Source organism: Colobus angolensis, unplaced genomic scaffold (assembly GCF_000951035.1).
Source record: "Colobus angolensis palliatus isolate OR3802 unplaced genomic scaffold, Cang.pa_1.0 Scaffold15, whole genome shotgun sequence".
Taxonomy (NCBI): Eukaryota; Metazoa; Chordata; class Mammalia; order Primates; family Cercopithecidae; genus Colobus; species Colobus angolensis.
The window spans coordinates 2,028,658-2,041,921 of NW_012114599.1; the positions used below are offsets into that span (position 1 = coordinate 2,028,658).

At 54.9% G+C, this 13,264-nt stretch overlaps 1 protein-coding gene across 4 annotated transcripts in view; it reads right to left on the bottom strand.

Annotated features, from left to right (window-relative positions):
• Positions 1–266: 266 nt before the first annotated feature.
• The window catches only part of TTC7A (tetratricopeptide repeat domain 7A), a 159,889-nt gene continuing 146,891 nt past the window's right edge, over positions 267–13,264 (bottom strand). For all 4 annotated transcript variants that reach the window (XM_011935874.1, XM_011935875.1, XM_011935873.1 and 1 more), the window contains one exon: positions 267–2,700. In XM_011935874.1, the coding sequence (XP_011791264.1) occupies positions 2,479–2,700 (222 nt within the window). In that variant the 3' untranslated portion in view covers positions 267–2,478. The remainder of the gene's footprint in view (positions 2,701–13,264) is intronic.

Genomic DNA, 13,264 nt, shown 5'->3' on the forward strand with positions numbered 1-13,264 from the left:
GAGAAGCTGGGCACCCAAAGGCTGCAAGCAAAGCCCTTCCTTACGGGGACAGCAATGTCTGGCTGAGCGTGGCATGGAGGGTGGGCATTGGGGGAGGCCAGGCCACAGGGAGGAGTGGCGAGAGGAGTCCAGATGGCCGAGAACAGCCCTGGGTTTAAGGGGAAGCTTCAGGACAACTGTCTTCAAAAGGAGGTGGCTGCAGCCTTGGGGGTGCCATGGTGGTCCCCTGGAGTACATGAAGAAACAGAGCTTCTGTGTAAATGAGCAGCATTGTTTAGAATTATTTTGATGCAGGTTATAACATCCACAGTACGTTGGTATGTGGCATAACTTATTAGGGGTGTACTGGTATGGACTTCTCAGCAGAGGTGGCCAATCTGAACAAGGCCCAGGTCTTTCCCATGCCCCCTCTCCTAGGCTTCTTCCCTGAAGCTGAAGGTGGCCCATCAGCAATGCCGGAGGGGCTCTCTGTTCAGATGTGAGTACTGCCCTGGCCTCTCCCAGCAATGCCGAGGCAGCAGGGGCTTCCGGGTGGCCCCCTGGACAAGTCAGAGGCCAGGATCAGCCCTGCCTGGACCCCTCTTGCTTCCTCCTACCCCCTCCAGGCTTTAGCCCAGCCTCAACTGGCAACACTCTCACCAGCTCAAACCCACATTTTCCCAGAGGGTCCTCCCTCCCATCCTTCCTTCCCCACATCCCTCCTCAGCTGGGCCCAGGTCTTGGCTTCGATGACTTCTCCGGCCTCCCTCCTCCTGCAACAGCCCCTCCTCTCCAGGGCCTGGCTCAAGGCTGGTGCGGGAACTACACGCCAGTGAATAAACATGCTGCTTCAGACAAGCCTGCTTCCCCTCCGAGGGTCTCTTTATTCAACCTGTAAAGTCACTGTCGGTAACTTGGCTTGGCCCTCTGCTGCTTCCAACAAGGAAATGCTTAAAAGTCAGGAAATGCATTGGGTGCCTTTCCTAGTACCAAAAATTGACTACAACTCTTTGGGCACCCTGAGATAAATCAACAGCATTTGCTTTTTCTTTACTTTTCTAATGTAATTCCAGAAAAAAATAGATCTCTGTTTTATATATATATATATATATATATATAAACTATATTTATATACACACATATATAGAGATCCTTCAACCATGAAGAGGCAAAGGATCCAGCGTCCTCTGGGGTGCCCCTTGGCCTGCCGCAGGAAAGCCAGGAGGCACCAGCTGTCTTGGGAATCATCATCTTGGGACATGCAGTGCTGAGCTAGTGTGCCATGGATGGGGGGGTCTCCAACAGCCCTCTCCCTCCGAGGAAGGTGGAGCTATGCCAAACCAGGGCAGCCCTCACCTGAGCTTTCTACGCATCCTGAAATGTAAGCTGTACCTGATGGAGCTTTGAAACTAAAACCCAAAGTGCAGATACAAAAGGATTCCCTGATAGGCCTGGGGGACTGACTCCTTGGGGAAGAGTTCCAAGAGCGTCATGCAGCAGGGGCCGGGGGAGCCAGCAGGGAGGACATACACCCACAGCCCCCAGGCCTGGAAAAAGGTGTCATGGACACAGAGGCCTGCTCAGTCACAGGAGAAGGGCTGGGCTCTGTCCCCTCCTCAGGTCTCCCTCAGGCAGGGCAACCCAAAAGGCTAGGGTGAGGCTCGAATCAAGGCAAAAAAGGGCTGTGGGTGGTGAGATGTACTGGGGACAGTCCTAGAAATTGCCCACCTCCATGTTATTGGCCCTTGAGACTGCATTGTAGCGTAAGACCTGCAGGAGTAATGTGTTGACTCAGGGTATTAGAAAGGACTGGATCTAGCAACCACAGGACCTAAAGCCGACGGAGGCTGCTCGGGCTGGAACACATTTCCAGGGAGATGGGGTGGGTGGAAATGGAAGCGTAAGGGCCAGTGCTCAGTACCCCCTGGCTAGACCCCAGAGGCCCCAAAGGCACTTGGTAGCAGAGGGAAAGAGCAGAGTGGGGCCCAGCTGGCCTCAGGGGGCAAACAGGGGCAACGTGGGCATCATCTACTGACTCCAAGTCTGGGAAGGGAACCCAGAAATCCCATCGTCTTCCCACTTGCCCACAGTTTCTTCACGTCATGACTGCCCTGGGCAAGACCTGAGAGGGATCCAGAAGTCTGTGCTGTGCTGTGCTGAGAGTGGGGAGTGAGATCCCCAGACCCCCAGCCAGGGGCATGGGTGAGGGTGAAGGGTAGCTGTGAGGCTCCCCCCTGCCCAGCTCTTGGGGAGCAAGTCTGGTCACCACAAAACTCTGCAAAAAGGCACTTAGGATTCAAGTCAGACTGTTTACCAAGGCACCAACAAAGAAATCCAGGAAGCCCCTCTTGGCCGAGCCAGGAGAACGAGGGCTGCAGCTGCGGAGGCGTTCACTAAAGATGGATTTCCCTGAGGCCCCGCACCTGATGCCACTGTCACCCCACACTGACTGCTGCCTCTCCCTCTGGCCGGCCCTCCCTCCCTGTGGCTGCAGTGTCGTCAGAGCTCTCTGGGGATGATGGAGAAGGGCAGCACAGGGCTGCTGGCCTCTAGCTCCAGGGCAGTGAGGAAGCAGTCGACGGCGGCCTCGTTCTGGCCCTGGGCCTGCAGCACCTCGCCCAGGCCCTGCCACGCCTCGTGGCACGTGCTCTGCCTCTCCACAGCATCTCGAAGCACCTTCTGGGCCAGGCTCTTGTGGCCAAGCCGACTCAGCATCAGACCCTGTGGACCAAGCACAGGGCAGGATGAGTAGGGGTATCCCATGGCACAGGCATCTTGGCAACTGGGCCAAGCGCAGGTGCATGGGTGGCAGCAGCCATCAGCTCGAGAGGCTCCCTGCGTCTCTGGCTTGGGCACTGTCAAGTGACTGTGCCTTTCCCCATGTAAATCCTACCTGGCCCTGCCCAACCCCTGCTTTAACCCCAGCCTGCTGGGAAACCCACTGCAGGAGCTCTGTTCCTGCCGGTCCCGAGGAATTGGCTTTCAAGTCACCAGATCTGGCAAATCCCAGCTTCTGGCCCTCAGTTTCCTCATCTGTAAATGGGAAAATCACAGCATCTCTCTCGAGGGCGCGGTGAGGCTGAAAGGAGTCAGGAGGTGCAAAGCTCTGCAAGCCTCTGGCAGGAGTGTGTTCTCGCTCAGTGGGACCATGCCTCTCAGTCCTTCCTGCGGCCCGGAGCTGCCCTTCACCCCAGGGATGCAGAAAGACTGAGGAGGATGCATTACGGGGCTTCATCACTGCCACCAGGGAGGAAAAGCTCAGGCACGTGTGCGCGTGCGGTGGCTCCTCAGGAGAGGGTCACAGGAGGAGAGTCAGATGGCGGGGGACAGGGTGCTGGGTGAATGGGGCGCTGGGTGAACGGGCTGGATTGGCTGAAAGATGAAAGGCCTGGGGGGGGGGGTCTGGGTCAGGCGCAGGGAAGCGTGGCCCTGCTGTTTGGCTCAAACAACCCTGTTACCAAAGAGATAGAGGAACTAACAGGAATCGTCATAAGAGGCTGGGAAGTGAAACTGGCACCCTGTCCCCTCTACATCCTCTTTTACCCACGCTGGGAAGTGGGTGGCGAGGACAGGGTAGTGAGCGGAGGCAGGGGGGCAGGGCTCCCTTTCAGCAGAAAGGTTGTTTCGCGCCATCCCACTGATCCCTGTTTCAGCCCTGAGGGTGGCATGAGATGGTTCCTTGGGGGGACCCTTCTCTTGTTAAAAGACGGGAGGTAAAACCCACCACCGACTTCCTGGACAGGCGGGGGCCTCAGTGGGGGTGGGGAGCTGCCTTTTATGTGTCTGGAGCCCCCTCTCCAGTGCCCGCCCACTGATGGCCATGTACATTTTTAGCTGGAACATCTTCCTCCTCAGCGAGCTCCCCAGAGTTAGGCCCTCTGTTGCTATGGAGACGCGCTGGGGAAGATGCGCATGCCTGGTTTCATCAAGTCCTCAGAGGGCTTGGAACACAACCAATTCGGCAGGAGTGAAAGATGGTGCTCAGGAAGCCCTAGGAAAAGCCTCTCCCTCTCCATAGGTGTTGGCTGGAGATCCTGTGGCCAGGGGGCGGGGGAGGAAGAGGCTGTCCTCACAGAGCCTCTGTTAGCCCTGGGCAACGCTGTACCAAGGAACCACACACATGGAGGAGGCGCGCAGAGGCCAGGGGAGGACAGGATGGCTGCGGGCGGGGTGGAGCCTCAGGCAGGGTCTTCCGCTCTCGCCAGATGGGAGTGGTGCTGACTCAGGGCTGCCTGGGACCAAGGGTAGTGGCCAGGCTGGCCAGGAGGACACCAGGCCTAGCTGTTTTGCCCACACGGCCCAAGGGCCAGACCCCAGCAGCTCACAATGGAACAGGGCCCACAGGGAGGAGGGAAGGAAGGCCAGCCGACAGGCCGCCAGACACAAAATTAAGCACCAAAAATGAAGGGTTTGAGCCCTGTGAGTTCTGCCCACGAGGGAGCAACACAGGACAGAAGGGAAAGGCCGGCAAGGCCTCTCAGAGAGGGGCAGGCCTGGAGTGGCTTCCACGCATTAAGTTTTCTATATTAAGCTTCCACATGGGATTTTGTTTGAAAAAAGGGCTCAACTGCTAAAAACAAGTTTGAAAACCCCTGATATCAAGAAGTATGTGGATGTTTGGGAAGGGGCCAGATGTGTCTGCAGGCTGGTGTGTGTGTGTGCGTATGTGTATTTTATTTTCAGTTTGGGAGGTTTGCAGTAACTTCCTCTGTGTGTCTGTAGAGAGGAAAAAGCCCAGGGCTTGGTGGCTGGAAGCCCTGGCCAGGTTGGAATCCCAGCTCTGCCACTGACAAGTGCTGTGACCGTGGACAAATGGCCAGCTTTCTCTGAGTTGTGGTTTCCTCATCTGTAAACCAAGCAATGAACAGTCCCTCCTCGTGGGGCTCTTGTGAGGAGTCTGCAATGAAGAATTGGAAAAATCACCGCAGGGGCAGACAGCAAACAACAGCACCTCCAAGATGAGCAGAGGGTCCTTCTGGGCGGAGGGGGAGTGGGTGGATGGCTGGCTGATCTCTCTAGAAGCTGGGAGAGGGCATGGCTCTCTGTGGGGGAGGACTGTAGGCTAGGGTAGGTTGGCTCATGTGCCCCCACCCTGGGGTGTTTACCTTAGAGCCTGAAAGGAGACACCGGGCTGGGGTCAGGCTGGGGCCCAGAGGCCCGGGGCCTGTAACAGGATCTTCTGCCACCTGCGCCTGACACCAGCCGAGTTCATGTTTGGTAGCAACTCAGCGCTGTTTGCTGCCTGACAACTGGGCAAGACAGCCCCAGGAAGATGTGAGGTCTCACCTACTCTGCCCTGAGCCCAGCGCTGCATCTAGGGCCTGCAGACAATCCTCCTGGCACCCCGACCCTCCCAGAGAACAGGCCTCCAGAGAGATGGTGGGAACAAGAACTGGCATCTCAACTGCATCCAAATGTCCCAAGTGAATCCCCCATCCCCCATCCTGGTGAGGGGTGCCCCACGCTGAGAGAGGAGACCAGATCTGCTGAGAGGCTCCCAGTTTTGACCCACCCTTGGGAGATGCCATAGCTGTGCTGGCAGCCCACAGGGATTTGAAAGCTGTTTATGGTGATCAGACACCACAACTCCAAGGGGGCGCTTTGGGCTGGTTATAGCCACAAACATGGTTCCAGGGAGGTGCAGGGCTCTGAGGGAAGTCCCCAGAAATTCCCACCTCAGGACCCTCCTTCTTCTGTCCCTTCCTGGATCTCAGGGAGTGGGGATGTGTGGCCACATCTCAAGTGCTCGAGACCCTGCTCTCCCAGGAAGCCTTCCCTGAGGACGGAGTTCCTCCTGACCACACAACCGCCTCAACGTCATGCTTAGTTACTGTGGAGCTCATGGATGCGATCCCTGTCCTGCCCCTCCCGAGGCTGAGAGGGATAGAGCCCCAGCCTCTTGCCTGCTTTGTTATTCCCCAAAGGACAGCAGCTCAACAGGGCTCAGAGCTCAGGATGTAGCCGAAACACAGAGCCAGGGAACCCTGAGGCACCCACACACTTACAGATGTGGGCCTCCGACCAGGGATGCTGCCCACGTGGAGCTTGGCAAGCCTTGCCTCTTAACGGCCACGAAGGCGCAGAACCTAAGGGGCCCAGGGTCTTGCTGGTCTGGGCTCACACTCAGCGGGGAGCCTCCCTGTGGGACCCAGGTCCTCTGCAGAGGCAGTGTGTGGCCAGGGGCTGTGGCCTGGGAGTGGATGAGGGAAACGGCCTTGCCTTTTCAGAATCCACTGCATACCATCCCACCCCGTAAGTTCAGTGCCTGATGATGCCCTCCAAGGGCAGAGCAGTACAGAGGTCTAGGGGTGCGCATGCCTCTTCTTCTTTTGAGGGGGGCCTGCCCTGGGAAGCAGCCTTGGTGCTAGGCCAGCTGTGGGCCAGGCTGAGCCCTTCCTCCCCACCCCTGCCCTCAAGTATTTATAGAAGTTATTTTGGGAATTTTCTCTCTGAGCTCAAGGCACATTCCTGGGATTCTGTAACAGCCTTTCCAGCTGGGAAGCCAGGAATCAGCTGGAAGCTGCAGGAGCCTTCTGGTCCCTGGAGCCTTGCGTTTGGGGACACCAGGGCTGCTGGGAGGAGCCTGCTCTACAGGAAGGGCCCTCCCTCTCGCCACCCTGGGACACGGACACACCCTTCCAGGGAGGCCCGCATTCCAGCCCAGCTCCGGGCTCTCCGGCGTTCCGGATTCTCTCAGGTGTGTCAGCCTCAACCTGTCCAACCAGACCTGGAACGGGAAGGAGGGAGGCACCTCTCTAGGCTGAGAACCTCCCACTCCCATCACCACCGCTTTCCTGGAGCCAGGGCAGCTCCAAAGCCACAGGGTCCCACTTCCCTGATGTGGGAAGGGGAGCAAACTCTTCCAGCTCCACCCAGTGCTGGGGTGGGATGTGTTCACCCCAGAGCCCCCTGGGCCTCAAAGGAAGAGGCTCCTGCTGAGAAGAGCCCAGACTCACATGGAGCCCAACCTAGGTGGGGGTCTCCTGGGGTAGTGGGTGCCTGTCCCTTTCTCTTTTGGGGTCCTTTACAAGTGAGATGTTGAAGAACACCAGCCTCTTCAGCTGGGGCTAAGGGTTGTCTGTTTTCAGAGGGCCAGGGGCCAGCGGCCAGGGGCCAGACGGGTCACACCCTGGGGGACTCTGGAGCCTGACAAGCCACCAGGAAATGGACTTCCTTGTCAGCCGTCTCCTCTGGGCAGGGGCTGGGCCTTTTCTCCTCCCCTTCCTGGGCTAGAATCAGGTTCTAGGTCTATAAGGGCCTTTGCCCATCCTGGAGCACTGCCTGGCCCAGCCCTCCAGGTCAGTCAAGAGGCTGTGGCTAGGCCTCTGGATCCCTGGTTCTAGAAGTGAGTCCCCGTGATGGGGAGTGAGAAGAGGCCCAGTCACACAAGCTCCCCTCTCTGGGCAGGAGGTACAGCCTAAGGCACAGTGAAGGCCAGTTTGGGGAAGGGGCTGCTGGACAGGGAAAAAGGACATCACCTTCTCTTTCCACGTAGGGTGAGTCTTTCTAACTCTTTCGGAAAAAATAGATTCTGGAGCTTAATGAAGCCAGCAGTGCTCCAGTATCATTCAGATCTGAATCTATGACAGGCTTCCTCATCAGGCTTGGTGATGGACTTCAGGAGCCTACATCAGCTTAAGGTTTTCCCAAAGTCCTGATCCAGGGCTCAGGGTGTGTGTGTGGGTATGGAGGGGCCTCTGATCCACATTGAGCAGGTGCTGGGGGACACATCCTCGCACCCCCTATACCGTGGGCCTGCGGAACCCTTTACTTTCGTCTCTTCCACTTTCCCATCAGGGAGTGTGACCTCAGGCAGTACTGGTGAGGGGTGAAGAGAGCACTCACAATAAAATCACCTCATCAGAGGTCACACAGCCAAGATGCTCCTATTGAACTTCCCTGCCCAGAAGAGGCAAGACTCCATGTCCTTTCATGGCCTAGACTCCTCTAAGCTGCCTGCCACAGCTCAGGAAATGAACATGGAGAAAAAAGCCTAGAGCTGGTGGTGCGTCCTGGACCCTGAGACATGGGGCATAGGCAGCAGAGGCCACTGTCCCCAGGAACCCGGGACCCTGCTGTTTGTGCACTGAGCCCCACCCAGTGTCAGGGCACCTCCAAAATGCTAGGCACTGAGTGTCACTCCTCAGCTGCTCAGAACATCCTTCCTCCTTCAACTCAGAAAACATGCTGAACCGGCATGACGGTAGGCCAGGGCCTCCCCTGAGCCTGCCACCGCAGAGCCTCTGCCCCAACGGGTGCAGATTACCCAAGGTCTCTCCCTCGTCCCTCAACTCATTCTTCCCCACGAGGCAGGCTGCCCTCCCCGTAGCTAAGGTCAGCCTGGGCCTTGCACTGTGTGCACTCTTGTCCTATCCACAAGGCAGCTAGGGTCTGTCGCCTTGGCCAGACTCCCCTGTGGACTCAGTGGGGATGGGGTGGCTTTACTGCAATGAGTCTCTGGGGCTTGGCACCAGGTTTCCACTCCCCACCGAGAACCAAGAGCATCTGAACATGGCCTGGCAGCTATGCTTCAAAGTGAAAAATGTAAAAATAACCCTAATGACTGGACCATTAACTTACGGAATTATTCAACCTAATTCTAAAGGTGCCTAATTCTAAATTCCCTAGGTGCTTGGTATAGCAAGGCTCATTTTACAGATGAGAATACTGAAGTTCTGAGAGGTTATGGAACTTGGTCAGTGAGTGAAGGCAAAGTGGGACTCAGGTCCAGGTCAGATGAACTTGAAGGCCCTGCTCCAACCTGCAGGTGCCTCCTCCAGCGCCAGCTCTGATACTCATTTTAAAAACCATCCCAGCCAACCAACCCTAGGAGAACCTCAAAGGCAGCTTGGAGGTCCCTGTCCCTTCCAGGCACTCCCTCCCTGTCTTCTCAGCACCCTGCTGGCATCACAAGGAAATCTGGGCCAAAGACCCTCATCCCACAGTAAGTATGGTCCAACAGAAACCAGCCAAGGTGGGGCTCAGGCTCAGGCCACATGCCACCAAGTCATCTATGTGAATATAGTGATAAAAATGCCCAATGTTGACTTAATCTTTTCACAGCTTTCAGTTCACCTGAGCTCTAAAACTACTCCCTGAAGTCACAAGAGAGTTTAAATTATCATCCCAATTTGACAGGAGAAAAAACTGACCAAGTGCTATGGTTTGAATGTGTCCCCCAAAATTCATGTGTTAGAAACTGAAGCCTCAATCAGCAGAATTGAAGTGTGAGACCTTTCAGAAGTGACGAGGTCCAGCGGGCTTTGCCCTCCTGAATGGACTGATGCTGTTATCTCGGGAGCAGGTTCCTGATAAAAGGATGAGTTCAGCTTCCCCTTCTCTCACACTCTCTTGCCCCTCCACCTTCTGCCATGGGATGATGCAGCAAGAAGGCCCTCGCCAGATGTGGCCCTCGATCTTCAACTTCTCAGACTCCGGAATTGTGAGCAAATAAGTTTCTGCTTATTGTAAATTACTATTAAATATATATATATTTAAAAAGGCCACGCATGGTGGCTCATGACTGTAATCCCAGAACTTTTGGAGGTTGAGGTGGGAGGATTCCTTGAGCCCAGGAGTTCAAGACTAACCTGGGCAACATAGTGAGACCTTGTCTCTACAAAAAAATAGAAACAAAATAAAATAATAATAAATTACCCAGTCTCAGGTATTCTGTTATAGCAACACAAAATGGACTAAGACACCTGGCGAGGAAGGTAACCCTCAAGCGCCCCCTTGACAACGCAGGGCGGGTTGTCTTAGGTTTGTCACCTCTCGTGTCTGGTCCAACCCTCCATGATGGGGGAGGGGCCAGCCAGCAGGGGGAGGGAGTGATGTGCGGCCAGAGTTCATTCTTTTGCCTTAGAGACCAGAGCCTTCTTGCTGGAGTCCCAGAGCACCTAAAAAGGCCCAGCCCAGAGCCTCAGGGCTTGGATGGGCAGAGCTCTGGACCTCAGTGACTCAGGTCCCTCCTTGGGAGGTACCAGGGGTAGTGGTAGGGAGCTTCTGGGGACTTAGGATGTGCCCCCTCATGCCACAGCCTGGGGTGAGAGATGAGAGGCTCTGAGGCCATCCCCACGCTCTTGATCCCACAAACCCACTTAAAGAATGAGGTGGCCTGCTATACACTGGCAGCAATGAGGGAACCAATTAAGGAAAATCATCATTGTCACTCTGTCATCAAGAGGACTGCAGATAACAACGCTGTCTTCCTGTCTCTCCAGGGGCATTTGGAGACAGAAGCTGGGTCACATGCCAGGAATGCTTCAGAAACTGCATCCCAGGAATTACATTACTAGAGCCAAAGCTCATGCAGAGCCATCTCCCCACTCCTGCAGGGGTGCCTGACAGAGAGAGGTTCTGGAGAGCCTGGAACTCCCTCACCAAGAAAGCATGAGGAGGGGAGGGGCTGGGGTACGGGAGGGACCAGGAAACTCCTCCTCTCCAGAGTCTGCCCCTGGGAGAAGAGGGCAGAGTGCCACCCAGACACCTCGCTTGCCCACTCATGCCTGAGGGTTTCAAGTTGTCTCCTGCAGTGCAGACAAGCTGCACCAAAGTGTCCATACTCTCCTTAGCCAAGCTGAGGGCAGGGAGAATTGGTGGCTCTGTGGCCAGGGCTAGGACCTTCTTCAGGGGCTGCTGAAGGGTAGCAGAACATGCCACCCCAAAATATGTCACTTGGGCACAAGGATTGTTTTGAGCTGAAGGCAACTGAGAAGAAGCAGAGACAAGAAAAGCTCTCTGCCCTCCCCCCGCTTTGCCTAAAAGCAGGATATAAATTTACAAGGGTGTCCTTCCTCCCCTCTCAACCAGGAAGGACAAAGGCTGATCACAGAAGACAATGTTAAAACCTTATCAGCCTGGAGATGGCACAAAGGAATCTACATAACAAGCTCTGCTAACTAGCCTTTATCTACCATTAGTTTCCCATTGATTTGTCTTCCCACCATTTGCCATCCCCAGAGACTCCAAGTCCTTTTTCTTTGTCTCTTGCTTCTTTTAAATTGTATGCTCTTGGTTGAAAATGCTATGTAAACCAGAGTTCTAAACTACCTCTTTTGTTTTTGTTTTTTTTTTTTTTTGAGACGAACTCTCGCTCTGTCGCCCAGGTTGGAAAGCAGTGGCGTGATCTGGGCTCACTGCAAGCTCCGCCTCCCGGGTTTACGCCATTCTCCTGCCTCAGTCTCCTGAGTAGCTGGGACTACAGGTGCCCGCTATCACACCTGGGTAATTGTTTGTATTTTTAGTAGAGACAGGGTTTCACAGGATGGTCTAGATCTCCTGACCTTGTGATCCACCCGCCTTGGCCTCCCAAAGTGCTGGGATTACAGGTGTGAGCCACCATGCCAGGCCTCTAAGCTACCTCTTTAAGCTTTTCTCATTTTTCCTGAGTATCTCCCATGAGAACATTTTATACATGTTAATAAAGTTCTGTTTGTTTTTCCTTGTTAATCTGTCTTCTGTTACCAGAGTCTGAGCTAAGAACTCAGAAAGGTAGAGAGAAAATGGTTTTTTCCTTCCCTACACTGGGAAACCAAGTCAAGCCACTCATTCCATGAGGTGCTCTAATCTCAGCTTCATGACCAACCAATGACCCTCCCATCACGAAAGTCTGGTGACCTCAAAGCAACCCCCTCCTGGGAGGGCTCTCAGTGACCCAACCAGTCTACCAGTCACTGTTGGAGCTCCCTGGTTTCCTCAGGTACCTATTCTGCCCTTGGAAGTGCCTGGTGCAGAGGGGATCCAGGGAGGTGGCAGGGCAGAGATAAGCTCCAAGAGAAGTGCAGGCTGCCGGGGGTCCCTTCCTGGCCAAGCCTTGAAGCTCTCTCTGAAGAGCAGTATCAACCGGCGACTCCTATGCATCCTGGGAGGCCTCTGCCTTCCTTCTCACGTTTCCCCAGTGGCAGGCAGGCAAAGTTCAGCCTTCCCCTTCTTGGCTAGAATTTTCTGCCAGTGAATTTAGTTTTGAATACCCCAGCCGAGTGGGATTTCCAGCTACCTCGACAGAAGTCTGGGACCACGCTGGCAGACTGTCAGGACCTGCTCCTGTGATTTGATTTCCACTGCAGAGAGCACACTTCTTTTTCTTTCTACACTTGCCAGTTTCCCAGAGGCCCCTGGCCATCCTTGAGCCCGGTGCAGACAGCAGCCAGCAGGACCAGAGCCTGATGGACAAACTCGGGACAAACTGTGCTGGTTCTCTTGCCCAGCAGAGAACTGCCAAGGTGGCATCTCCTTCCTGCCTGGTCTGGGTAGAAAACCCTGAGCAGGGCTAGAACCACAGAAACATCTCTTATTGCATCTAGGGCAGGGACGGGGGACAGGGAGAGTAGAGAATCCGCTCTTGGCCAAAGCCTATATTCTTAGAAACATGGGGCCCCTGGCCCCTAAGAGCAAAGTCTTCAACTCCCAGTGGGCTTTCTTTAGCCTCTTGGCACTTGCCAACCCCATTCTAAGGACTAGAGGGCCAAACCCAGCACCCACACAGCACAGTAAGAATATCTTCACCGACCACTTTCCAGACCTCAGGGAGCAGGACCCACCCACGACCTCAGAGGGTTCGCTGGGGGCCCTAAGCTCCTCTAGCCCAGGCCTGTGGGTGCTGTGCCCTTAGGGGAGGGGAAGCTCTCCTTCTCCTTGTACTGATCAGAGGCCAATGTCCTCATAAAGTCACAGTGGCATGGTAAGGCCAGACTGTCCTCCCTGGAAGCCTGCCTTGACTCCACAGCAGGGATACCACCTCCCTTCCACATTCCTCTCTTGGTCATTCTCCAAGGCTGTACCAACCTCCAGAATTCACAAAGGCTCAGATGACTGAGGTGTCTCTTTCCTCTACTATTTTTACAATGAGTCCCTTACAAAAATGTGAAAGTGACTTAGAATGACAGCTAGTCGTTCCTATCATGTTGTATCACATTGAAAAAGATTCCAAGATCACATCTTTGCTCAGTGGGAAAAAGGTGCTGTGATTGCTTAGCAATGTCTGACGCTGGTGAGGGACTGAAGGGGAGTGTGATCCTCTGCGCTATGCTTTGCTGTCTCTGGGATTGCACTGCAGACATTTACACTTTCACATGCATCACCGCATTTGATTAGAACAACACTATGGCCCAGGAACAATGAGGATCGTTATCTACAAAAGGGGATACCAGGAGCATGCAAGTTAAGCGTGTCTTTTCCTAAGTCCCCCAAGTGGATCAGGGCCAGAGCCAGGATTAGACCCCAGATGTCCTGAGTCTCAGGCCAGCACAGCGAAGACACTTAGATCTGGGAACACTTGAGATCG